Raw genomic sequence first — 25,098 nt, 5'->3', positions numbered from 1 at the left:
GGAAATACTTTTCTACTAAAAAGCTGCATCCCCCAGAGTGAGGAAGAAGGGACGTGTTACCATGCTCTCCTTGTAAATAAGAGGAAAATGCAGACAGGGAGATCAACTGCGGGTAAAACTGCATTTTTTTTTCTTTCTTTCTAAGGAATTCTGACTAGAACTTGTTTAAAAATTAATAACATTGCACTGCAAATTGCAATCATGTCCCATTGCTGACCACTAACATCAGCATCCACCTGATTTTCCCTGTTCCTAGAGAAACAGGGATCTTGTAGCATGACCCAGAGAGCAGCAAACGTAACCTGTGACAGGATAACGGAGAGACCCAATCTGGTGGTAGAAGACTCTCTCTTCAATTATGGATGTTTTCTGTTTTTCTCTTTATTGTAGCATCTTATTCACTTCTTGTGATATTCCATAGCAATCTGAGGACGTGAATGTTTAGGATCAGCTTAAACTGACACTAAGTTACATATAAAAACTAACCTGAAGTATAAGTAGATTTTCAATTTGTTCCTTGCAATCAGCAAGGAGCAAATTCAAGTTGAATTATCAGTACAGTAATAAACGAAACAAGGATTGCGATCCTAGGTATAAAGACCACCCTTCTTATTTGCATGGCTAGAAATTTATATACAGTGCTCCTTCCAAAAAGCAAGGGAAGAAAACAAGTAATTTGTCTACTGTGCACCTGAAGTTTCCTAGCATATTGAGCTCTATTTTCTGTTTGTTTGTTTCTTGTGGAGGTTGCATTTCTTTCTACATCTTCACTTTCCCAACACCAGTTAAAGGACGTGGAGATGGATGTGAACCAGAGTGTACCCACCAGTCACACTTGCTGATTTTAAGTTACACAAGTTCCCTGGCATTGGGAAGTTTACCAGCACTACTTATGATACGCAGTTGCCACTTCTGTTTGCTTCTAATCAAACACGGAAATCTGCAGTCTTACCGAGAAAAAGCAGAACAGCTGTGTGTTTAAGACCTTCACAGCTCTAAAGACACAAAGAAAATCTTGACATATATTCTGCTTCTAGACACCTAGAAAGCAATTGGCTTCATAGAAGAGGCAGGAGAGATGCAGCTTTTCCCACAGCACTGGTTTCAGGTAAACTGCTCACAGGAACAGCGAGGGGACTATTTCTAAATAGATCCCATTTCCATTTCAAAGTTACAACAAAGATCCCAGTACAAGATAAGTCTTTACACAAGAAGTGTTTGGACTATGTTGCTAGGAAAGGTTTCCTTCAAACATTTGTTTGAAAATCTTCCCTCCCCTCCTAGGAAGAATCTCTGATCTGGCAAATTTCACTGAAAAAAAAACTTCCCACAAGATTTTCTGCAAGAATTGTGTTGGAGTTTCATTTGTGTGCATGTATGCATGCAAAAAAACCTGCACATATGTACACACACTTTCACTATTACTTTTTGATTTCAGCAGGTTACTTTACCTTTACTGCAAGAGAACAGGAACATGCTTACAGTCACTACACCTCAAAGATTAACTTCTTCAATGGCTTAGCTGTCTTCCAAGGCAAACAGCTGACAACGACCAAGCCATGGACTCTTTATAAATCGTGTAGAAAGCGTAGGCATTCTGCCAGGGCATTACTGCCAGGAAAGCAGTGTGAAGTCATGTTATCAGCCAAAATTTGTAATACTTGGCTATTGGAAGACAAATTGCACACAAAGCTACCCGTGTCAAACTACACTACAGCAGTCAAACTACTGGTGCGGAAGGCTGAAGTGCTGTGGCTTTCCTCCTCCAGAGTGACATGCACAATGTTCAGTTAAACTAATTCTGGTAACTAAAACACTAGAAGACACAGTCAGGGGAAATCTGTTGAAAAAAGACTATTTTTCAACATTTAAAGACTTTTTAACTTCCACTAGTAGAAACAGACTTGAAAGCTGATGCAGTAAAGGTAAGCTCTATATAAGCACATGATTTAGAGTAAAGCTCAAGTGGAAGCTAAAGAGCTTTTGAAATGCAACCTAATACTTTCTTGCTTTTCAAGTCATGATTTATTTTTAAAGTCATGACTTAACTCGAACAGATAAGCCCTGAAGGACCCAGTCCTCCTCCTCTTCTGTTTTTTTCCCTTCCCATCACAGTGACTCACATAATACCCTGCAAACGGAGTTTACAAGGCTGTTAACATCCATGAATCCAAACACTTTCAATAATAAAATGAACATGTAAATCTATCTAGCATCTTGTTAACATACATTTTCATGCCACAAGTACTGACAAAAACTAGGACAAAGATGATTAGGAAGATAGAGACCAAAGAGACAAAGTGGCATGTAAGGAGGGGATCAGCAAAGAAGCAGGCAAGAACGGGTAAAGTAACTATCACAATAAGTTCTAGAGTGCCCTTTTAAAAAATAAAAATAAAAAAAGGGAACTTCGGACTTGAGCCAAATGACTTTAGTGTGCTTCACATGGGGCCCTCGGAGTGGGAAACATCCCATTCATTCCTGTTTCTAAAAATGAACACTGAAAATCTCAATGCTTATATTATCTACACACGCCATGCCTGCATGGTGAGCCTGCGATTCACGGGACCAGGGAAATTTGTGGGGTGGGAGACAAGGAAGGGGGAAGGGAACAGGAGACGTTATCAAGGACCGGAGACAGGAGGAAAGCCATCTGCAGCAGTCACTCAAACGGAACAAACAGAGGGTAATGCTCCCGTACACAAACACCTCTCTCACTATGTGTACACAGAAAAAGTTATCTCAATATTCGCTTTAAAGGCATCACGTTCCCATCGATTTTCCTCTATACAGTTTCTCTTTGTCTTGAAAATTTTCAGTCGCCTTTATCACCTTCATGGGTTTTCCCTTTTTTGAAACATGGGTACTCACATTGGGTTTGTGCAAGCCTTTATTAATGAGTAGCAGTGAGAAGCTTACCTCGGACCACGCTGGGCTAGGTATAGCCTCGTTCTCCAGCAGCGCAGTGCCAGGACCCCAGAATCTAGCCAGGTAAGAGCAACTCCAGTGAAGCACAAACATTTCATAGATACACTTTTCAGTTTTGTTTCCTCCAACAGTAAAACTTGTTTTCCAGTACTTAAAAGCATCCAGAATCTAATTTGTTCCTGATGTAAGTGCAATAAAGCTTGCAGTGCATTGTCCTACTGATGGGAGCAACCCAGGCGCCTTCCATGTCGTATCACAAGAAACACCTGAGAAGAAATTCCTATTTTTCCCCATTTGTCAGCTAAATACACAGCCTGCCAGCAGTTAGACTAGACAAACACAGTAGCTGATCTTTTATTAAGATCCTTTAACTGGAGTGCAATGACCTTGAATGCCACGCTCCCCCGCAAAAGAGCCTCCCCTAAATACCTACAGGTGTCGATCACGCCGTAACAGCAGGTAGCGGATTAACATCAATTCCTGGCATACCTCGGGCACGACTTCCACTGATGTCTGTGCAGAACGGTGTCTGGGGCAGGTGCCTGGGTTCTCTGCTGGCTACAGCACCAGGCAGGCACCTCCCACCCCGCTACCTGGTCCTCATCTCCAGTGTGCCCTTGGGCTGTGTCACTGCTGCTCATTGCCTGGAGTCCCAAGCCCCCAGAGCTCCCTTCTGCTGCCTGAGAAGGGAAACCCACAAGGGTTTCCACAAGGAAACACACACACACTCACAGCAACCCAACCAAAACCAGCCTGCATGCTTCAGCCTCTGCTTGTAGAGCAGGGATAGCAGAATGCTAACAAATGAGCTTTTTTTTTGGTGGTCTAGTGAAAGCTGGTGATGTGTTTAAGATCAATGGCTGGAACGCTTCAATTTAAAAAGCAACAAACAGAGCCACTGAACAGCAAGCAGCAGAATAGGATGGTTAAACCATGTAGTTCTCACCTGAAAAAAAAAAAAAAAAACCCTACCAACTTTTCAATAGCCCTGTTGTAAGTAGCTATTTCCAAAAATTTGTAGTGGAACCATAATAAAATGTGGTCGGTTTGGTTTGTTTTGCTTTTCGTTGCTCCAATGACAGAACCCAACAAATAAAGGTTAGCCTACTAAGCCAGCTCTTCACTGTGCGGAGACAGAGGTGCTTTATACTTCAGGCATATACAACTTTCTTTGCTCGGTGAGGAGGAACGAGCTTCAGGAAGATGTTTACAACTGTTCCAGTGGGACTGGAATTCTAAAAATGCAGACTGGCCTCCAGAAAAGACAGATCTAAAACAAGCTGCAGTCACCATGCTATCACTTCATCTGAATCCAGAGCATATCTGAAAAGAGTTTTGAAAACGGGCATCTACTACAAAAGCCACTCAGCTGTTTCTACATTGCTTGTCTTTTGCTCTCTTAATGAGGTCATCAGTTCCACCTTTTAGAATCCTTAGGTCTGCTTTCCCACTCCTCCCCTCTACTCACCCTCTTCTTTTCAAAAAAAAAAGAAAAAAAGTGTGTTCAATGAAGCACCACAGACCCCACCCACATTGAAGTATCTTCTTTTTAATAATGTGCATTGTAAGCTCTGCTTGCTGTAGTCAGCCTGTTTTTGATGAGGCTTGTATTAGGCAGGCCAGGTGAATTATGACTACACCAGGTCCCATCCTCCTGGCTGACGCAGCTCTGCAGCCACCCCTATCATCATACAGCACACATACTGTGCTGAGGTTGAACAGTGCGCAGATTAGAGACGGCAGCTCCTGCCAAAGACCTTTTACTAGCTTATTTAACAAGGCATCAGAGACAAAGAACTGGGATATTACCCTGAGCCATCCCACGTTTCCATTGTTTGGCCTGAAGTAACCCTGTGAGGGAAGCAGAGTTCCTCCTGGCAGACACAAGCCTCTCGTAGCTGTATGGACGGGTCTCTGCGAAGGGAGGAACCAGTATTTTCTAGAACTTAATTGCATAATAAGTGGATTCTTCACACAGCCTTTATGAGAACTGTCAGCTGCTATTGACTAGCCTGTGAATAGCCAGCTCTGTCAATACCAGGTTTCAGGAGCTTTTTTTCCTTCCAACTTGTAAAGAAAAAGCCACCATTAGTCATACATGGAAGCAGCCCAGAACACAGCGCCTGATGTTCAGCCCGCATGAGCCAGATATCCTTGCCAGGTATGGAGGATTTATTACCTTTGATACCGTTGCTGAAGTTTTTTCCACTGTGTTTAGACACCGCGTCAGAAGCAACTGAAGCAACTAATGCTCCTTTTGCAGGAATATCAGGAAATCAGACTGCCCGCCTACTTGTAAGACCTACCAAATTAGTTGTTATCTTTTTGTTAACAGTTAACTCTCAGTTTAGTCAGCCAATGCGTTACATCTTCTTTAAGATTCCTCTCTACCTGTATTTCATTATTTATCTCATATTTCCCTATAATAGTTTGGGAGATAACTTCCAAAGCACCTGAAGAATGAACAGGTCATTGCTAGTCTAGAAATCTTCCCAGAAATCCGACAGAGAAGCTGTGAATTTCCATGTGGTGATGTAAATCACAAAACAGATTGGACATCTTTTACCTTGGTTTCCAGCGAAGCTCCTGGTACTGGCTTTGTTTTGTACCTCGCTGTTTATGTACATCAAATAAATCTGCCTTCTAATTCTCACCTCACATTTATCCACAGCAAATTGTACTTGATGGCTTAGCTTTGCATGAAAAATGAAAGCTCAGTGGGAGGGATGTGAGTACTAGATTTCTTTAACCTTGACCTTAGCAAGGCTTTCAGCACCATCCCTCCAAGTATCTTTGCACACAAGTGAGGAACACATGGATTAGATCAGTAGACTACAAGGATGTCAGAAACTGGCTGTTAGACTGAGCAATCAATCAGCAGTCAGGTGGGGGGTCAAGTGACAGCAAGTTATCAGCACTGTTCCTCAGGAGTCAGTACTGAGGCTGCCATTCAGAGGGGCCTCGACAAGCTGAAGGAATTTCTCAGCAGAAGACTCCTGAAGTTTGACAAGGGAAAATGCAAAGTCCTCCTCCTGGGACAGAAGTGCCTCAACATTGCGATTATCAGCCCAGGAAACTAACCCAATGCTTGCACAGGCTGCAGACTGATGAGGCAGGTTGCAGATCTGCAAGCTAGGAGTTGAAGGGGTGTCCATGGGGACAGTAGGATGAACACGAGCCAGCAGTGCGCTCCTGCAGCAGAAAAGGAACCTCTATGCTGGGCTGCATCATCAAAAACATAAACCAGCAGCTAAAGGGAAATAATTATTCTCCCCCAGTCAGCACTAGTAAAGTTACAACTGGAGTACCATGCCCAGCTATGGGTTCCCCAGTGCAAGAGGAACAACACCGCACTGGTGGAAGTCCAGCAGAAAGCTGCTGAGATGATTACAAAGCTGAAGCACACTAGACCTGAGGAGAGGCTGGAGAAAGTTGGTTTGTTTAACCTGGAGAACCACACAGCTACACCCTCCCACTACCTAAAGGATGATTCTAGAGAAGACAGACCCAGGCCCTTCTTAGAGGTGCACATCAAAAAGACACAGCAAAGCAAATTCTAATCAGATGCAAGAAAATATGTTCTCATAGCAAAGGTAGATAAGCGCTGGATCAGGTACCAGAGACCCTACAGGACCTCCATGCTTGCAGACAGTCAGAACTTGAGAGGAGAATGCTCCGAGCATCGTAATTTAGTTCTAAAGCTAGCCCTGCTTTGAACAGGGCCTCAAGTTAGACAGCCTCCAGAGCTCAATTATTCCATAATCTGCATGGAACATGTGAGACTTCCATCATGAAGAACATTTAGATATTCCTGATAAAGAACTACAAGCAACCACCTCCTGAAGTGGTGGTACAGAGATCCCTGTTACCCCTCCACATTGAGGCTTCAAGGGTGGACCCTATAGCCTTGCAGAGCTCCAGGTCTACACAAGCCAGAAATAAATACTTCAGTTCACTGACTGAATAAATTATTCAGTTCACTTTCTTCATAATCCAAAGCTAGATGACAGTATATAATGCTAGGTTGTAAAAAGGAAAAAAAAAAAAAAAAAGAAAAAGAATGAAACCTAGACTAAAGAAAAAAATAAAATGAATGGTCAATGGTCATTCACAGTAACACCAAAGTCACGTCTGGTGTCCTTACAGACACCACGCCAGTTCATAAGATTTTGTATTTATTATCTATATTCTCCATATCAGATGTATCAAGGGTTGAAAAGAAGACTTACTACATGACATTCTCAGCTTTATAATATTTAAATATTATTTTCTGTTTCTTCTCCATAATCTTGCTATCAGGGTTTAGCTAATTGGTTGGACAACTTAGTGGGATGCACTAGTAAATCCGTACTAGTTTATGTACATGCATATGCACATTCAACAGCTTAACTAAGAAAAGAACTAGAACTTCAGCATGTTGGCCAAAATTGAAGTTTAATTTTTACCAAAATTACATAGCCACCATTGTTAAGAGTTTTTTTTTTTTTTTTCAATATGAGCAAAGAAAATAAGACCCTAACTCAGTTCCATCCTTTAACATATTTCACAGAACTCTACAGAATTTACACCAGAGAAATCAAAATCTAGCCCTATGGTTAAAAAAAGTTAGCTAAGTCCCCTCAAGGTAGGAACGTGGAGATGTTGATAATTAGTAGTTTGTACTTGAGGGAACCGTACACAAAGGGAGTAGCCTTCTCTTGTGTGGGTGAATAACATATTTCAATAGGATTCTGCCTTTGATGAAAGCAAGAGGAACACGACTTAACTAACTTTGAGATTCCTTGTCTAGTTTGAGTCTTCCCATAATGAGACTTTCTTAGAAAGAAGCGTGGATGTGCAGAGAGGAGGTTCCACCTCCACAGCACCAAGACAGCTGATTGACACCTCACTGAAACCGACCAGACCCTCTCCAAAGAAAAGTTATGTCTCAGACAAGTAGGAGTGCATATTTAAAGAAGACATTGAAGACACAATAACACGAGGAAGGATGTGTGAAGAGATAGAAGCTACTAGTGCTCTTCACATTTATCTACCTAGAAGAGCATGGATTTAAAAAAAAAAAAAAAAACTAACAAAAAAAAAAAGTAAAACAAGTTTCATCTGGCCTTATTGTAGTGCCTATGAAGTAGGATTAGAGGAACAAATGATGTTTCTAAAGAGTGATCTAGTTTTACACATCATATAAAAGCATTTTTTTGAATTCTACATAACTTTTTTTCCACTTAAAACTAAAAAAAAAGAAGATTAAAGTGTAATAAATAAATGCTAACAGTTACTAACCTTTCTAATCTCTTCAAGGGAGAGAAAAAGCTTTTTTTTTCCTCCATAAAATTACTGTAAGGAAGTTTATAGATAAGTCAAAACACCTATATGAGACTAGAAAGGCTTGAGCTGTTTTCTTATAGGGTTTGAGACTGAAATCCCAGTTTTTTACTTAAAACCGGATTCCGGTATGGAATTTGAAATCCTTTTTCTACCTAGTCAGCCCAGTTCTAGCCAAACAGCTGAAGCGGGATGGGATGATCCTTTCTTTAACGCAGTTAGGGACAAGTTGGAGACCACAGGCTGCCACCACAGCCGCACCTCTAGCGGGTGCCCAGCAGCGGGGCAGCGACACCCCAAGCTCAGCAGCCTCCCTGCTTCTGAAATTGCCACTCCGCCGAGGTTTCGGTCCCGAAGAGCAGGAGTTAGGCGTGGGGAGAGCTCCCACCCGAGCCGTGGGTGCCACCGGGGTTTGCTACTCACGTCCAAGCAAGAGGAAGAGGAAACTGAGGAGAGGCTGAAGCAGAGGCACCCGGCACTTAGCAGCCCCGCCGCCACCCGAGGCCACGGCACCAAGCTGCGGGGACCCTGCGGGGGGCTTCACGACCCCAAAAGAGCCGGTGCCGCCCGCACCTACCTTCCACCGAGCGGCCGATGCTGTGCAGGTGGGTGAGGGCCGGGTGGGCGGCGTGCACCTCCCGCAGGTACGCCTCCAGCTCCTCGGCGTGGTGGTACCCGAAATCCAGCGCCGCCGCCAGGGCCAGCAGGCAGAGGACAGCCGCCACCTCCTAGGAAGAAGCAGAGGAACCAGAGACCCCCACCCCTCGCTCAGAGAAGCCCTGAGGGGGCAGCCCCCTGCCCGCAGCAGGTGCCTTCCCCTCCATCCCCATCCCGCTCCGCTCCGCTCCTACCCCGGCGGCCGCTCGCATGGTGCCGCCGCTCTCCACGACTGGAGCCCCGGCTCCGGGCGGGGGCCGCCATCCCCCGCCGCCCGGCCTCGCCCTGCCCCTGACTGACGCCGGCTTCCTCCACTCAGCTCCCCCCGGCCCGCCCAGGGGCACGGAGGGAGGAGGCGAAGCGATGGGGACCCCTCCCCGCCATCTCCCTGCCCTCCCCTCCCCTCCCCTCACGCCCGCCCCGACAGCGAGCACCTGAGCGCCGAGCGGCGCCTGGCAGCGAGGCCCTCAGAGGGCTCCTCGAGGGGGGACCGCCACCTTCCTCCTCCTCCTCCTCCTCTTCTTCTTCCTCCTCCTCTTCTTCCTCTTCTCTTTCACTGGAGGTCGAGGGGAGAGAACATGAGGTGGGGGAGCCCTGAGGAAACAAACCTCGTGTGGTGCAGGGGGGCGAGGGCTGCCATGCCCATGGACAAATCCTGACAGGATTTGGTGTCCAAGTCTAGCAGTATCCCCGTTTAACAATCGTTTTTTATTTTAAAGATGAGTTTTTAATAGGATTCACTTGTTGAAAGGGCTGGATTATATCTCCAGAATTAAACGCTTTTTCTTGGTTTCGCGCTAACCACATTGCCTGGGGGATATCCTATTCTTGGGATTCACCACAAAGACTTTTTCATCACCTTTTGTTGTCTTCTTTTGGATTGAGAAAGGCTCAGAGGAGAAAAAAAAAAAAAAAAAGTGAGGCTGTGCTCCAGCAGCAAAAGACAGGAGAGCATCAACATTTCTTTTAAAATATGATATTGGAATACAAATGTCTGTAAGGACAGGATTTCCTCTGCCGCTTTCTGAAGTTTCTCATCGTGGTCAATGTTAAAAAAAAATGATACTGAAGCAAATGAATGTGTGGGCTAATCCGAAATAACAAGTCCTGAACTCTGGTTAGAAGACTAATAAATAAAAAAAGTTATTAAAAGAAGATTTTTTTTTTTAACCCAGAAGCTTTAGGAAAAAAAAAAAATCAAAGTATATTTTAACACAATCTGTAATATCACAATGTACTTCTGTTGAATACTGCTCCTTCGAGCACGGCATTAAGGGGGAGGCAACAGCCCCATAGCCCTTCTCCCATGTTTCAGATCCACCGTGTTCTAACTCCCATAACTTGACAAGATCTTCTCACCTGTTGTCAAAGAAATTTCTTACAAGACCTAAATATGGATGTCATTTACCTTCTTTACTTAAAGAAAACAGTTGGTCGCAGTTACTTGCATTTGCTACATGCAGTGGGAGCGAAGCTGCGGGGCTGCAGGGTGAATGTCTCCAGAGAAGCAGGAGGGAGAAGTCAAGTACATGAGCTTCACATTTCAGTTGGTGAGACTTGAAAATATATATATATATTTATATTTATAGGCTCCTTGAAAGACAATCTGGTGACACCATTTGAGTAAGCAGGGAAGAAAATATGTTCAGCTGGTAATCCGGTATATACATGCTTGGAAACGGCCCCATCGGAATCACATGAAAGCAGCGGACTATGACTCTAAGAAGAGCAGGGTGTTGGCAGCATTGTGAAATGACAGGGGGGCTGTAAAAAATTAATCTCAGTGAAATGAGGAAAAACACCTTTGATACTAGGTAGTCACAGCATTATCGCCTCTTGAAATTATGCCACCCTTTACTGTAGCTAACAGAGTCATGGTTACATGAGATCATTGCAGTTTTTAGGAATCTCAAAACCACTTTGAAATGATAGATTGTTTTGAAGATTGCCTGCAAGTTAAGACAAGTCAGCTTTTTTTGGCATTATTTGAGTTACATGTTACTGAATCCATTTTTTTGTTTGTTCGTTTGATTGTTTTCAGCCTGCATTGTACCTGAAAGTACAAAGTTTAAGGATACCTGTTGCTCTTGAGCCACTTTTCAGAAGGTCAGTTTAATCCAACCCGGGCAAATAATATTCTGGTATACACCGCTGTTATTAAACGTCAGTACTAAAGACCAAATCCTGTACAAAACTGTGACAAACCTCCCATTGGCATCAGTGGTTCAAAATCAGGGACAGTCTGTGTTAGGACTGAGACCGACTGCAGTACCACACTCAGCTCTCCAGTGCACAATGACCCCTCTAGCCAAGGGAGACAAACAAAGCCGCATTGCTGCAAACAGCATCAGCTGCTCCCCTCGCAGTGACATTCAGAATCGTCCATTCAAATCTATTCAACAAGTGACTATTAAAGCTAGCACCGGAGCACGGGTTTTGTAGGAAGAAAAGACATTTTTGATGTGAAATTCTCAGCTGTGGATCTCATCAGAGTTCCGCAGGTAGGAGTAGGTCGAAGCAGTGCAGCGATGCGAGTAGCTCTGTTGCCACCTAGTGACAGGTTAAGAAAATCCTGTCACAAGCAACAGGTGTGAAAAATTCTTCACACGAGAGTTAGGTAGCAGTCTAAGACTGATAATACTTTATAGAGATACAGTTGAGATGGGTCTCAACGGTAAAAAGATTTTCTGGAAGGTTTTGTGACTTTGAAGAACCAAGTCACACAGCTGATCTTGGGTTTTGAAATCTTACTCTGTGTTTCATCATCAGTCTGCAGGATTTCTGCATTTCACAAAGATTAGTAAGAAAAAATAGTGTCCCACGTTATAATATCCAAAATATTTTTGGTGAGAAATAAAAAGAGGTCACTAGCAAGGATTACATTTTTCAAGGATTGCCACTGCTTTTAAAACTTCCTCATTTGAAATAATGTCGAGGACTTACAGACTGGAGCTTCAGGTTCTTTGCATCTCTGTAACACACCAAGGACCTGACGATCAGATTTGTGGTGTGGGAAAAAAACATGAGATATCTTCCTTAAGTGAGATGGACCAGATAAGTAAGTTCAGTACAAGTGACAACACAGAAACATGAACTTGATACAACTTCACAGTCCTGAATTAGCGTAAGCCCAGATACCAATCACTGGAATAAACTGCAGTGAAGCCATCCTGGTGTGTAACACCCACAGTGCTGAATAAACAGGCTGCTTCTTAGCATGGTGAAAGTTGGATTCCCTGCATGAAAGAGCACAAAAACACAATGAGTTGTTCAAGCAGTCACCAGCTTATTTGTTGTGTCTACCATTCAAGCAGTTCTCAGCTGAGGCTTGCATATTTGGTTCATAAATCTCCTTCCCTCCACCCCAGCACAAGGATTACCCCCGGAGAAGAAAGGGATACCCTGCTGTGTCTGGTAATCTGCAATTAGAAAATGATCCCGAGGGGGACTATTAGCAGCTGGTATCGTTTAGAGCTGTCCAGACAAGCACTGAATTAGCTGGAGAATCTGGAACCACAACTAGCTGCTTGACAAGCCTCTCGCTCATCCTATCTTGCAAACAGCAAAATCTGCATAGAGCAGAGATTTTGAGCTGCTGTCTGATGATACATCGGCATGTGCTATGGTGGAACAGGTCAGTTCTGCTCCACGGTGGGTGAAAGCATTTGTTTATTTAGATATGGAAAGCATGGGAATGTGACCCTGCTCAAGACAAATGTCTTGGGTGTTGTGTGCTGGGTATTGTAATACAATTGTAAAATGTTTTGTCTTTCTCCTCTTAAATTGGCTTCTACTTGCCCTTTCAGTAATACACACAAAATTAGATCTAATTTGAAAATAGATTATTTCTGGAACAGCAGAATTTAATTTTGCCAATGGAGCATAATGGGTCCCTGGGTAAGCAGGAGCACAAGACACAACAGGGAGAGCCAGGAGGGTTTGGTGGGAAGTCCAGTGGGTTGGGGAATGATGGGTTTCAGGGAACTAAGTGGGAAAAAGGAAGGGGAGGAATGTCCATAGAGGTTTTGAGGAGGTGGGAGGAGTGGAGGCTGGGGAGATGGGACAGAAGTAGAAATGTTATGGATACTGTTGTTGGGAAAAAGCAATGGGCAGGATTCGGTGGGGCATTTCATGGGAAAAGGGACTGAGAGTAGTCTTTCTGGTCATCAATATCCCAGTAATCTGACTACAGGATAACCAAATGTGAGGGATTTAAGATGTTGACATAGCACTCTGTCAGGCCTCCTAATTGGCATATGAAATGCATTTCAGTTAATACCATGGAAATTACAGATTCTTCATAGTTAATTTCTTGTTGGTATTAAGCAACATTTTTGAGAAATCTGAAATTTGTCCTGTCAGCTGGGCCAATTTCATCTTTCAACATTTGCAAAAGTTGTCAATTTTTGGAATAGCATTCTGCCATTTTTGCTAATTATCTTAGATCAAAACATCTTCCTAATTGCTGTTGTCATGAACAATGCAACACTGTTACTCACAATGATAGCTAGCCTGTATCTTTAAACAAAATTCCTCCAGGCCACTTAATCAACATATCTGTTTCAAGTAAACAATGGTACCATTTCCTGAACAAGAAATTGAGACGTTTTTGGAAAACTTAGTTGTGTAATAAAAAGATCCTCTATTTCTCTGTACTGATTTATGCAAAATGGCTCTCTACACAGGCAAACAAATAAACAACGTGCACTGCAATCTCCTGTCAGTGAAAAGTACACATCGCGGTGTTTTGAACTAAATTTTTATTCTGGGGGGAGAAATGAAAAGGTATCTTTCTAGATATAAAAAACTGCCAAACAGCAGTTTAAGAATAGATGTTTAGTGATGCAGCAAACAAACATGCAACTTGCTCAACCTATTTGAAAGCAGCTGGCAAGTCTTTTCTTGGATTATTCTGTACTTTTTGTGTACTGGTTAGATTGTTGTTCATTAAACCATATGGTTCTGTGAAGCTCCGGTTCTCAGAGATAAGGGTGTTGTTTCATGTCCAGCTTAAACCAACCTAAAACTGAGCTGTCCCTGAGAGAGTCGTCGCTGAGGCAGCCATCCCTGCACCCAGCCCTGCTGCTTCCCATTATCCAGTGCAGGCACTCAAGCAGCCATGTGGACAGCTGGATCAGGGAACTGGTTCATCTGGAAGGTATCCCACCAAACACAAACACAATGTCCAAAAAAAATCTCTTCCTTTTCACCTGGCCATATAAGCATTGGCCTCGGCTGAGGGAGCAGAAGCGCTAGATGGCCAGAGAAGGATGAGAATGTGCTTCTTGGGAAAGACCCACCCTGGCTCAGCCAGCAGCGATCATACATCTGCAGTTTAGATGGGGTATTTCAAATGAACTGCTGGCAAGATGTAGGTAGGTACGTGACACCTCAGGTCAGCAAGGAGCTTCTTTCCAAACCGTGAGCTCTGCTCAGAAGAGAGAGGCTCTTGTCTCTTGACTCTCGCCTCAGTTCTGGTAATGGCTCATTCCTTAGAGATAGGCTGGTCATGAAATCCTATAACTCTTCTTCCCCACTAACAATACAGGCATAAGAATACCAATTTTAGCTTTAGATTAGTGTTTGTCAAGCCAATTAAATAAAAATTAAAGAAAGAGACTGCTATTACAAATATAGAAACCCTTGCTGGTCCTACACTATTGCTTGTTCTGTATAGTGGTAACTATTGAACAGTTCCTTCAGACAAAGTCTTCCAAGGCAACCTCTCATCACAGAAAGCTTACTAAGGTTTTCTTAATACTATTTGTGGCTGAAAAAATCAATAGTCTGCACAAATGAGCACTAGAAATAATAACTTTTCATCACAAATATTTGCAAGTCCATGGAGAAAAGCTGCTCCCAAGATGGATATGGAGGCTGGCTAAAGAGCAGCCTTTAACAAGAAACAATCTGCAAAAAAGAATTTTTCAGTCCTCTGGCTTTGAGGACAGTTTATTAGAGATCATGTATAACCTCATCAGAAAATCAAAGTGAAAATAAAAATTGTTGCTAACACCAGAGAACTTTATTTCTTTTTTTCCTAGTTCTTGTTTTATGAAATGACTAGACAACTTAGAAAGCTTTGATATGCTGCAAGAAAGGTCAGGCAAGTTTTAATTTTCCCTTTGTTCATTGAATTTTTATATGATTAAGCTTCTTCTAATATTACTTACAGAGACTTTTAAGCGATTTCTCACTTCAGAATGCTTTGTAATTAAACTAAGTTATGTAAGAATAATCATTTTGCTATCCTTCCCTAAGGGTAACCATTCAGCAGGGTTTCCTGTAGAATCAAATCCGTGCTTAGGGAAGATGTGCAGGACGAGGGACAACCTTGCATTCTTGGCGTGTCCTTGGAAAGTATGCTTCTAAAAACCATACATTATAGCAGCCTTAAGCATGGTTCTCAGGCATCAAACTGGTATCTGAGCAAGACCCAGAGTAGAGCAATTTTTTGTCCCAGCTTCAGAAGGAAACAAATCTTGTGGGTCAAGCATTTTCATTTTTAGTTTATTAATATATGACTGTGTAAATATAATACAAAATTCTGCATTGGGAATGAGGTTTTCAAGTTCTTAAGAAAGAGTATCTTCATCTCATTTGTATTAGTAATACCTTTTGGCAGTCTCCTACACAGGAAACCTGAAAATACACAAGAAAAAAAAAAGAAAGAAAGAAAAAAACCCCACACCATTAATTCCTCAGAAAGCCTGTAGTAAGGAGATCACTAAATTAAGTTAACTTAAAAGATGCCCTCATACCAAGACATCTGTTTAAATTTCCACAACAGATAGCAAGGCTGAATGTTGCATACATTGCAAAGCTGGATGTACTGCATACCAAAAGCACTTCTGTAGTCCATTGTTTTTTGTGTAGTTTTAATTATTTTTCATTCTGGGCAGTTTTAATGGATGATTATGAATCCTCAATCTGCCCTTTTCATTACATACTCAGTAACTTTTTTGAGGCTTTACCATGAGTGCTCCTATGCAAGTCTAGTTCCATGAAGAACTCTGATAAAAGATTGGACTATTCAAAGAATTATTTGTCCCTTACAATGATCTTGTTGTGGGCTAATACTCTACATTGCACTATATATTGTAAAAGTTGCTTCGAGATTGCCATGAATGTGGATAATCTGACTTGATCATTCAAATATTGCCATGTAGATGGTAGATGTTTTATAGGAGTGGAACAGTTCTTATGGGAACTGGAAGAAATTCTTGTATTTAATTTATTTCATTGCAATTAATGGACCAAACCTAAAGGAGAGTCTAAGCTGGCAGAACTTGCACCTTCTTCTGATCCTATGGTGTAAGCTACATTAACATAAGCTTAGACTTCTGACTTACTTTCCTTAAATACATATTTCATGAGATTTTATGAGATCTAAATGTAGTCCTTCTAGTCTAAATGTATTCAGAAAACTGCTCTGAAACCTCCTACTGAAGTTTCATTAGGGTGGTCCCTATACTAGATCATCTTAAAAGGCTAATTTCTTCGTCTTGAAACAAATTATCATTTCTTTTCCTTGCCTGTGAGAAAAGAAGACAAAATATATTGAATTAATTATTCCTTGTGTAAGTTTATGTCTAGGACATTATTACTTGTAAAGCGACCTAAATTTATTTCTTCCTCTCTAGCCAGTGTTGTCCTAATTAATCTCTGCATTTCTGGTACTTTTGTTTAGATCTAGAATTACAAAAATAAAAATAAAATAAAATATAATCTTTATCTCTGTTGTCCAGCCATACCCAGCTGCAAACAGAGAATGTGAACCAGTAAATCACGCAGCCATATATTCCAACAACTTTACATCCATGCAAAAGTTCCCTTGACTTCAATCACTGTTAAGCCTATTATTAAGATTACATGTGTACTACTTTGTAGGAGAGGACATAGGCTTGGGAGCTTTCCTAGATGGGAATTTTACTGTTCTAGAAATGTTTGTTCACTATTTACTCTGGAGTTTACACTGCTTTACATAAAATTAAAGTTGGTCAATGGACATTTAGTGATTTGGGATCAGAATTTTGGTCATCATTAATTCCTTCTGTCCTATTCTGAAACAAAATTGTAGCGAGTTGCTAGGCCAATAGGGATTTCATGAACTTCCCCTGTCCTTTAGAGCATTTTATCTGGTTAAAATATGATGATATTTTTGCTCACTCTTGTTCAAAGATGTACGCATCTTTTGCTTTCTTTCTTCCTTCCTTTCCTTCCTTCCTTCCTTCCTTCCTTCCTTCCTTCCTTCCTTCCTTCCTTCCTTCCTTCCTTCCTTCCTTCCTTCCTTCCTTCCTTCCTTCCTTCCTTCCTTCCTTCCTTCCTTCCTTCCTTCCTTCCTTCCTTCCTTCCTTCCTTCCTTCCTCCCTCCCTCCCTCCCTCCCTCCCTCCCTCCCTCCCTCCCTCCCTCCCTCCCTCCCTCCCTCCCTCCCTTCCTTCTCTCCTTCCCTCCTTCCCTCCTTCCCTCCTTCCTTCCTTCTCTGGTCAGAAATGACCACAAAAAATGTCCAAGGGAAAGTATTATGAAAATGGATATATCTCCATTCCGTTTTTGTTGTTGTTTTTCTTTAATGAGGTAGAATCTGTGGCTAAAATACTGTGACCAACTGGAATTTAACTAATTCTAATGGAAGAGTTCTCATTATATTCTCCACCCTGTTTTGCAAATCTCATCAATAATTCTTCTTTTAATACAGTTAGAAGTACTAGGGAATGGTTTTGAATTCAGTAGTTTAGTTTCTCCCTTTGAATTATCTTCTATCTGTGAGTTCATAAAGGTTTATGTGGTATCTCTTACTCTGTATGGGATTGAGGTCTCTGAGGACAATGTGGACTGTGTTGATCTCGGTTGATATAGTGATCCTCTTCCTGATATCTTGATGTACGCATAGAATTGAAAAAACATTAGTAGAGAGGGGAAAAAAATAATTAAGGAATGACAGAATAAAGATTGCTGCTGTAACGGTTACTTTCATAATTTGTAGCTGTATTATGATATACCTGTATATTATATGAACTCAATTTTGTTTTCAGTACCCAGAACCCTTATTTTGGTCAGAGAAAACAACGAGTAGTGCCACTTAATGAGCAGCAATTTAATATTTTGTTTCATATTCATTTTCCAGAGGGTTGCCTGCTTTCATGCCAAGAGATCAGTCAATGCATCTTCGGGGTGTTCCCTTTAAAATGGCAGCCTAGTGACGGGATCAAGCATTTCATTAATACAATACAATCTTTTTCATTTAGGAAGAGTGACAGTCATGAAGTCGTGTCTTGCTGAACTCAGTAAGAGCCAAACAAGAAGCATTTTCTTCACTTACACTTCCAAGCAACATTAGCATTAATTCTGCTGTCCCTTCAGCTAAAGATCTTCCACACAGAGACCTCTTCTGCTGACCAACTTTGCACGTATTTGCAACTGACTTATTATAAAAATAAGTGTAATTCTCCTATTTTGTATTCAGGGTGAACTTTGAAAACAATTTCAGTTGCATGACACTGGCATATTTCAGTAAGCCGCTAATTTAAGCACAAAAAAGCTATTCCAAACCCTGTTAGGGAGGACCAAATTATTAATTATCTCCATTGTTGTTGTCATTGTTTGGTCATGTTCCTAAAAAATGAATGTGAATAATTCATAAGCATTAACATATATTTATAATCCTGTCTGAAGACTGATGTTATCCTTATTTTACAGATAAGGCACTGGAGCACAGAAAAAAATAGGACCAAAAGTTTTCATCTCTCTTAGGAGCCAATTGGAAACACCAGCAAACTGATTTTTGAGGGTTGTAAGCTTTATATTGCTTTCCTTCTGCTTAAGAGACAACTATCACTGACTTCAGCTGCGGCTTTAAATACCAGACACTCCTACAAATTTGACCACCCCATAGCTGCTTAGGTGCCTTAAACCTAGGGGACACACCATGTCTGGTAAGTCTAGTTTTACAAAATCGCATGACATAGTAGAGACAGAGACATAATCCTGTTCGACTGGACGGTATTGGCAACCTTAAACTCATAACTCCGTGTTTTCTGCCTGCAGTCTGTGATCTCATGTAATCCCTTCCAGCTTCAGCAGCAAATGAGATCAGGACACTTGGCTCAGCTATGACCCTCATTCACAGCCCAAATTCAAGTGTCATTTAACAAGGCTGTTACAGAGCCTACACAAGAAGGGGGCAGGAAAAGGATGCAGGGACTTTCTATTTTGCAATGATACTCTTAGCAAAGAGATTTTTTACGTAGTCACCCCCCCCAAACACACAAATATAAAAACAAAACAAAACAACAAAACCCACAACATTATAAAGAACAGGCATTTATGTCTTCCCCTATAAGCACAAGGTTATATTTGCTCACTGCCAATTCAGTTAAGGAGAGTCCATTATCCTCAGTGTCACCGGGTTCATCTGGGACAGGGCCAATGCCTTTCAAAGAGGTTTGATGCCAGCAGAGATTTGGGAACCTCAGGGATCTGCTCTCAGCCTCAAGTTGGGCACAGTGTCCTCTTCTTACTCAGCTTGATTTGTCACCTCCTCTGCACACCAACCTCCTCCTTTTCCAGTCTGATTCACCCTGCTGCTTGGCTTCTGTTTCCAGTTCAATTTTCTTTTCTTTTTAACAAGACTCACAAGATGTACCAAGGACATGCCAAGACCCAGTTTGCATCCAGTTCACTGAAATAAGCTATTATATTACTTTCTTCTGTACTGTCAACCACTGTATTTACCAACTAATTTTTAGCCATTTTCTGGACATAGAGGAGAAACCACCTACCTCTGAGTGAGGCTGACAGCAAAAAGCTTAAATTCGATAAGCGATCATTTGCTTCAAATATATCCTTGTGACTTATTTTCTGTACTGGCAACAGCCTCAAAAATATCCTCTCATTTTCAAGATCATGAGGTTTGTCAAAGTTCTGTGCTTACGTTTCTATTTGCAGCATTGTAACCAACTGGATACTTGAGAAATTCAAATAAGGTGAATTTCTGTACCCCTGAAACGACTATAACTCTTGCCTGTCACATTAGGTAAATCTGTACAGTGCTTAAATGCTTGCATAGTGTCTTTTTCCAGGATCAGGGTGCATTACATTAATCACTTCATTTGCCTGTATCCTACCATTTCTTTCTACTTATTTGTATTAGCTTGAGTGAATTATTGCACGAGTATTTGGTGATTTCTAATCTCTCTGTATTTTTGGATAGTTTCTATCATATTTGCTAAAAGCTGAATAAACAATCTGGAAGGGAAGCACCATGAAGATAAAGGAAGATAAAGTGAAGTAAACCATTTGCTGTAGAATCTTCAAAAGACTTTTTTTCCCCCTTCCAGTCTGATTACCAAGTATTGTGAGATACCCAGCAGGTTGTAAGGCCACTCCTCAGATTTTCTTGAAGGCCACAAGCATTTTTTCCTTTCTCTCTTTTAGCATTGGGGAAGACATGATGGCTTTCTCAAAAGCATTTAGGAAGCAGCCTAGGCCATAGTAAGACAAGGCATTTGAACAGTTCATTGATCAGACTGTTTTCTTCTCTTACGTATCGCTGTGCCTTCATGTCATCAGTGGCCACACAGTCTCTCAAGCCTTTTGTGATTTTAGGCTCTGCCATTTCTATTTTATCTGATATTGCCCCACTACTGGAAATCCATCACGGCAGGGAAGCATAATAACTGCTGAGTCTTATTACAAAGGAAATTAGGAAAATACAAAAATGTATTTCCCACTCTGTGTCAGGTTTTCAGAGGAAATCTGAAGTAATAATGGGACTTTTCAGAACCCTGTCTTGCTGACCTAACAGATGACAATGGTTTTCTGTGTCATGCCACCTACTCATTTCAACTTTAACATCTAGTTTGAAAGGAATTTCATGTTTTTATAGACTGCAGTGTATGAATTATCACAAATCTGGTATTTTTCTCTTTGTTTACATAGCCCTCCCCTTTTGTTGAACCTTTTTCCTGTCAACATAAATAAACAAAGTTTGGTCACAAAATACAAAACAATTGCACAACTATGCAGATAATAAATGGATATAAGTGCATACTTTGGGAAAGCACAGAAAATACCTGTATGAATCAGGGGGAGAACAGATATTCATTCAAAAGGATAAATTGCCAGCAAAAATGAGGGAAGAAGAAAATTTAACTTTGAGATGCCCACTGATAATAAAACTGAATTTTCTTAGCAGAGTGTGTATCCCTCTTCCAACACTTAAAAATCCAACTATTGTCACTCTTTTTATGCCTCCACTTATCCCTCCTATTTGATCTGAGACCTATAAAATTGGGGACAGCAATCAGGCTGGTAACCTAAGGATCTTGGGTTCTGATTAAATACCATTCATCCAGCAAAAAATCTGAGCACTCAAGGAGTCTTATCAAGAAAACACAAATACTTGAGTTGCTAAGTAATTCATCAACATGAACGTGTAATATAAGCAAAGAAATAGTTCCAATAAATTCTGTATGACAAATGACCTAGGTCATGACTACAGACCAAATATCCTTGAATAGTACCTTCAGCAATGTGGGAGATATGTGAAGTTATATAAGGGCTGAACTAAGTCTAAATATACATACAGTTTATGTAAGTTTCATAAAGAATGATACTGGGAGTAGAATTAAAGGCTTTGTATTATATATTATAATCTAAACAATGACAATACATACACAGATAAATGATATTATTAGGGCATTAACATAAAAATATAAAGAAATGAAATATTAGAGAATTAAAACCCAAGGTAAAAACACTAAATTCAAACCCAGACCTTACAATTAAACCTAGTTCCTAAATTGACTATTTTGACATCCTCTTCACTGTAAAAAGGACAAACTCAACACTTTATACTTTGAAATGACACAAAACTCAGAACCTTTGTTTCATCCCTAGTTAGGACTCTCAGCCTGTGTGTGAAATAAATGGACAAATAAACACATTCAACAGAACAAAATTTTAAGAATAGTAAAGGCAGAACAAAAGAGCCTTTCACTAAAAATTCCGATTGCAAACTTGCATATTACAGAAGGATATTGTCGATTCATGGCGATCGGAAAAGGCTTTGAATTGAATGGTCAAATAAACTGCTTATCTTGCTGGTGTAAGATTGCTCGAAGGCACGGAATGGAATTTGCAGCAGCCCCATGACACCTTTGTCTCTTGCAACTTATACAGGTAAGTGAAGACTGAATTCCAGCTTGGAACCCTGTTTGCTTAAAAAGAGCATTTCATGGACATTTCAAAATGATCTGGCCAATGTTTTGGGAAAATTGCACACCAAATTAAAAAAAAAAAAAAAAAAAAGTACATAGATAATCTGTTGTTGTACCCTGTAAACAAACACAGAAAAGAGTTCAGGTTTATTATAGCCCTGTACAGATTGCTGGGTACGTTGCTATTTTGCCTAACCCATGATATATTCAGGTTGGTCTCATCTTACAGGGACCCTGCCCTTTATCCTATGGTAAACGCTCTAGCTCCACCAACAGTAAGGTAAGGTAAAGAAAGAAAAATGCAGGCAGGAGATCTAAAATGTATGAGCAGCTTTATTCGAGGGGGGGATTTATCCATTTAAGCTGTTGTTGCAGTTTCCTGAGATGACTATTTGGATTGCAGGGTAGGATCAGGCCTTGACACAGGAGGCTAAGGTGGCCCTTCAGTTTTACTGGGATCGTTAGCTCCACTGTTACACGATCAGCTACGACTGCTGGGGCTAATTTAGAGAGATCAGGCTCTTGCAAGCTATGGCGTGAAGAATTCTGTGCAATAGATGTGTTGAGCGAACTGCCACACAATGTAGTCCAATGTCTATAGCTATCGTCTTCGCCTGTAATGGTTCACGGGGCTGCCCCAAACCAGCAGTGGGTGTTGCACACTTTAGGAATGATGAGGGTTCTCCAGATAGCTTTTTGAACAAGTTTCCTGAGAAGGCTCACAAGTCAGGCTTCCTTACCCTTCACTAGCAGTCTTTGCAAGGTCAGCCTGCTTCACAGGGGTATTTTTTTGTATGTTCTGAAAGATTTAATGTTGTCCCTAAGCCACTAACACGGCACCATTGCCTTGTGGTACGGACTCTTACTGTGTTAGTGCTCTGTGTTCACAGAAACGAGCTACAGTAGGGCTGTTGTGCTGCTGTTCTGCGATGCACATCACTGTGCCAATCTTGTCCTTTCACTGACGGTATCTGGACTGTTCTGATGCCTAGGACACTGCAGTTTTGTTCCCATTTCTCTGACTATATGCTTTGTAATGCCATTTCCTACCAGCATGCCCTTTCCATTCTGGTAGACAGGAATTTGGCCCCACCATCTGTTTCTCCAACTGAAGGCAAATTTTTACAAAATCTGTCCTCTTGCATCACAAACTTAATATTTGGAAAGGCAAGGAAGCCCGGAGAAGTGCTCTGTGATTCCAGGAGAAATTTCTGCAGAGCCAGCCCATAAAACTTCGTTCCCTGCCACCAGTCCTATGGCAGGCATTATTTCTAACGTTACATACATAGTGTTATCATGAGGAACCAAATCTTCCACTTCTGCTGGTCTGCAAACCTATCACTGGCTGTCGTTCACAAGAGCAGAAAGGATATTTTAAGCACCTTTCTGGCTAAAGGCTCCCAATCAGCACCAAGCAAAGGCTCTTCTGGGAGGAGTCATCTGCTCTTTCCTATACCTGGTCCTGACTTGTGATGGCAGCTTGTGGATGGCATGTAATCACTGCTTCAGTGTATTGCCATTATTAATTTTGCTGAGCATTTCATTTTTATATCCAATACAATTCGTGTCGTTAACATAATCATTCTAAAAATTAAAATGACAACTGCAAAAGGGAAAGCCCCATTTGAAAATATCTGTAGTGGTGGAAAGCTACCATAGGAGGGATTCCCATCACAGTAATCTCCCTGTTATCCTAACATACCGTAATTTCTGGAAAGCCACCTAGCTGACAAATCCAGTAAAGGCAGGATGTCAAGTAAAGCATCCATGTCAGTAGTTTAGCATATACTTAAAGACAGTAGTTTAAAGCTATCAAACAATTGCCTTTACATGATGGAGTTTGACTGTCATTTCTTTGTCATGTCACAATTCTAATTGCATCTATTCGTGGAGATTACACTAAAAATACACATATTTTTGTCACTTTGTGTCCTGAAGATATTTACATACAGGACTGACCCCCATTTCTAATCAATCTATGAAGTTACATGTGATTAAAATAAAATATAAGCAATCATCTGATGGTTGTAGGCGCGGGTCTCCATTTTGCACAGGCTGGTTTGGAATTTGGACTAGCAATATCTGGCTAATGAAGCTATCCAAAAAGTTTAATCTTGCTCTAGTCCATCTTCACGGATTAATAGCAGGGTTAAAACCCTGAGAGAGCAGGTGGATTTGAGATTGTACAACCCAGTGGCAGTGTTATTCTTATAATACTGTTGTACACTAACATTATCTGGTCAAATCTTTTAACAAAACAAACAAGAAGTTTTAATATGGTTAATATGGGATTTATTTTGCTGTGTTATCTCAGTTTGTTCATATTTTTTTTCTTGTCTTCACGTTCATCCATAGCAATCACCCTGATAATATATCTTTTCTCTTTTGTTTGCACATATATGATAATAAAAACAGAACAAAGACATTAAAAAAAAAAATACAACAAACAAAGAACCTCTCTCTGCTGGAGTCTCTTTTGATCTGTTTATCCGTCCTCATATTATGTATGTTATCTAGTGCTTCCACGTCATCTCTATAACAAAATATAAAGTTTATAGCTTAACTTAAATCAACAGTACCTCATTACACAATGAGAAAAATTGTCTTTAACATATCGGTTAGAAACATACATTTAAAGAGCTGACTTCTGTCTTTCGAAGCCAACAGCATCCCTGTTCGATGAGAATATAATTCATTCTCTCCCTATCTCAAATCTTCAGATGCATATGCTTAACCCATATTTCTCTCAACTCTTACCCATTTCATACTGACAGCACTTATTCAGGTTCTCATTTTAATCTCTTTTTTTTTTTTTTTTTGGCTGTGCAGCTGATGTACACACTCCTCCAAGATCTCGTTCATGCATGTATTCACATAATTGGTTTATAATTGAAAACACATTGCTGATTTTCATAATACTACTGTCATTAAGCCTGTACTGTTCAGCTTTATGCTGACACCATTTACATA

General features: G+C 41.0%; 1 protein-coding gene and 1 long non-coding RNA gene across 3 annotated transcripts in view; one reads left to right on the top strand and one right to left on the bottom strand.

Moving 5' to 3' along the window:
• Positions 1-9,198, bottom strand: part of CPM (carboxypeptidase M) — a 30,561-nt gene extending 21,363 nt beyond the window's left edge. Inside the window, exons 1-2 of one of the 2 annotated variants that reach the window (XM_084492224.1) lie at positions 9,102-9,198; positions 8,824-8,978 (exon numbers count right to left, since the gene is read on the bottom strand). In XM_084492224.1, coding sequence (XP_084348350.1) covers positions 8,824-8,978; positions 9,102-9,119 — 173 coding nt within the window. In that variant the 5' untranslated portion in view covers positions 9,120-9,198. The remainder of the gene's footprint in view (positions 1-8,823; positions 8,979-9,101) is intronic. The other variant, XM_084492225.1, reaches the window with a different exon arrangement.
• On the top strand, positions 8,685-14,925 carry LOC311420908. The gene is made up of 5 exons (XR_014684614.1): positions 8,685-9,058; positions 10,371-10,457; positions 10,949-11,013; positions 12,276-12,541; positions 13,917-14,925. It is a non-coding gene; the product is annotated as an uncharacterized lncRNA (long non-coding RNA).
• Positions 14,926-25,098: the final 10,173 nt, after the last annotated feature.

Source organism: Aythya ferina, assembly GCF_964211825.1.
Source record: "Aythya ferina genome assembly, chromosome: 1".
Taxonomy (NCBI): domain Eukaryota; kingdom Metazoa; phylum Chordata; class Aves; order Anseriformes; family Anatidae; genus Aythya; species Aythya ferina.
This window is presented reverse-complemented; position numbering and strand designations above follow the sequence as displayed.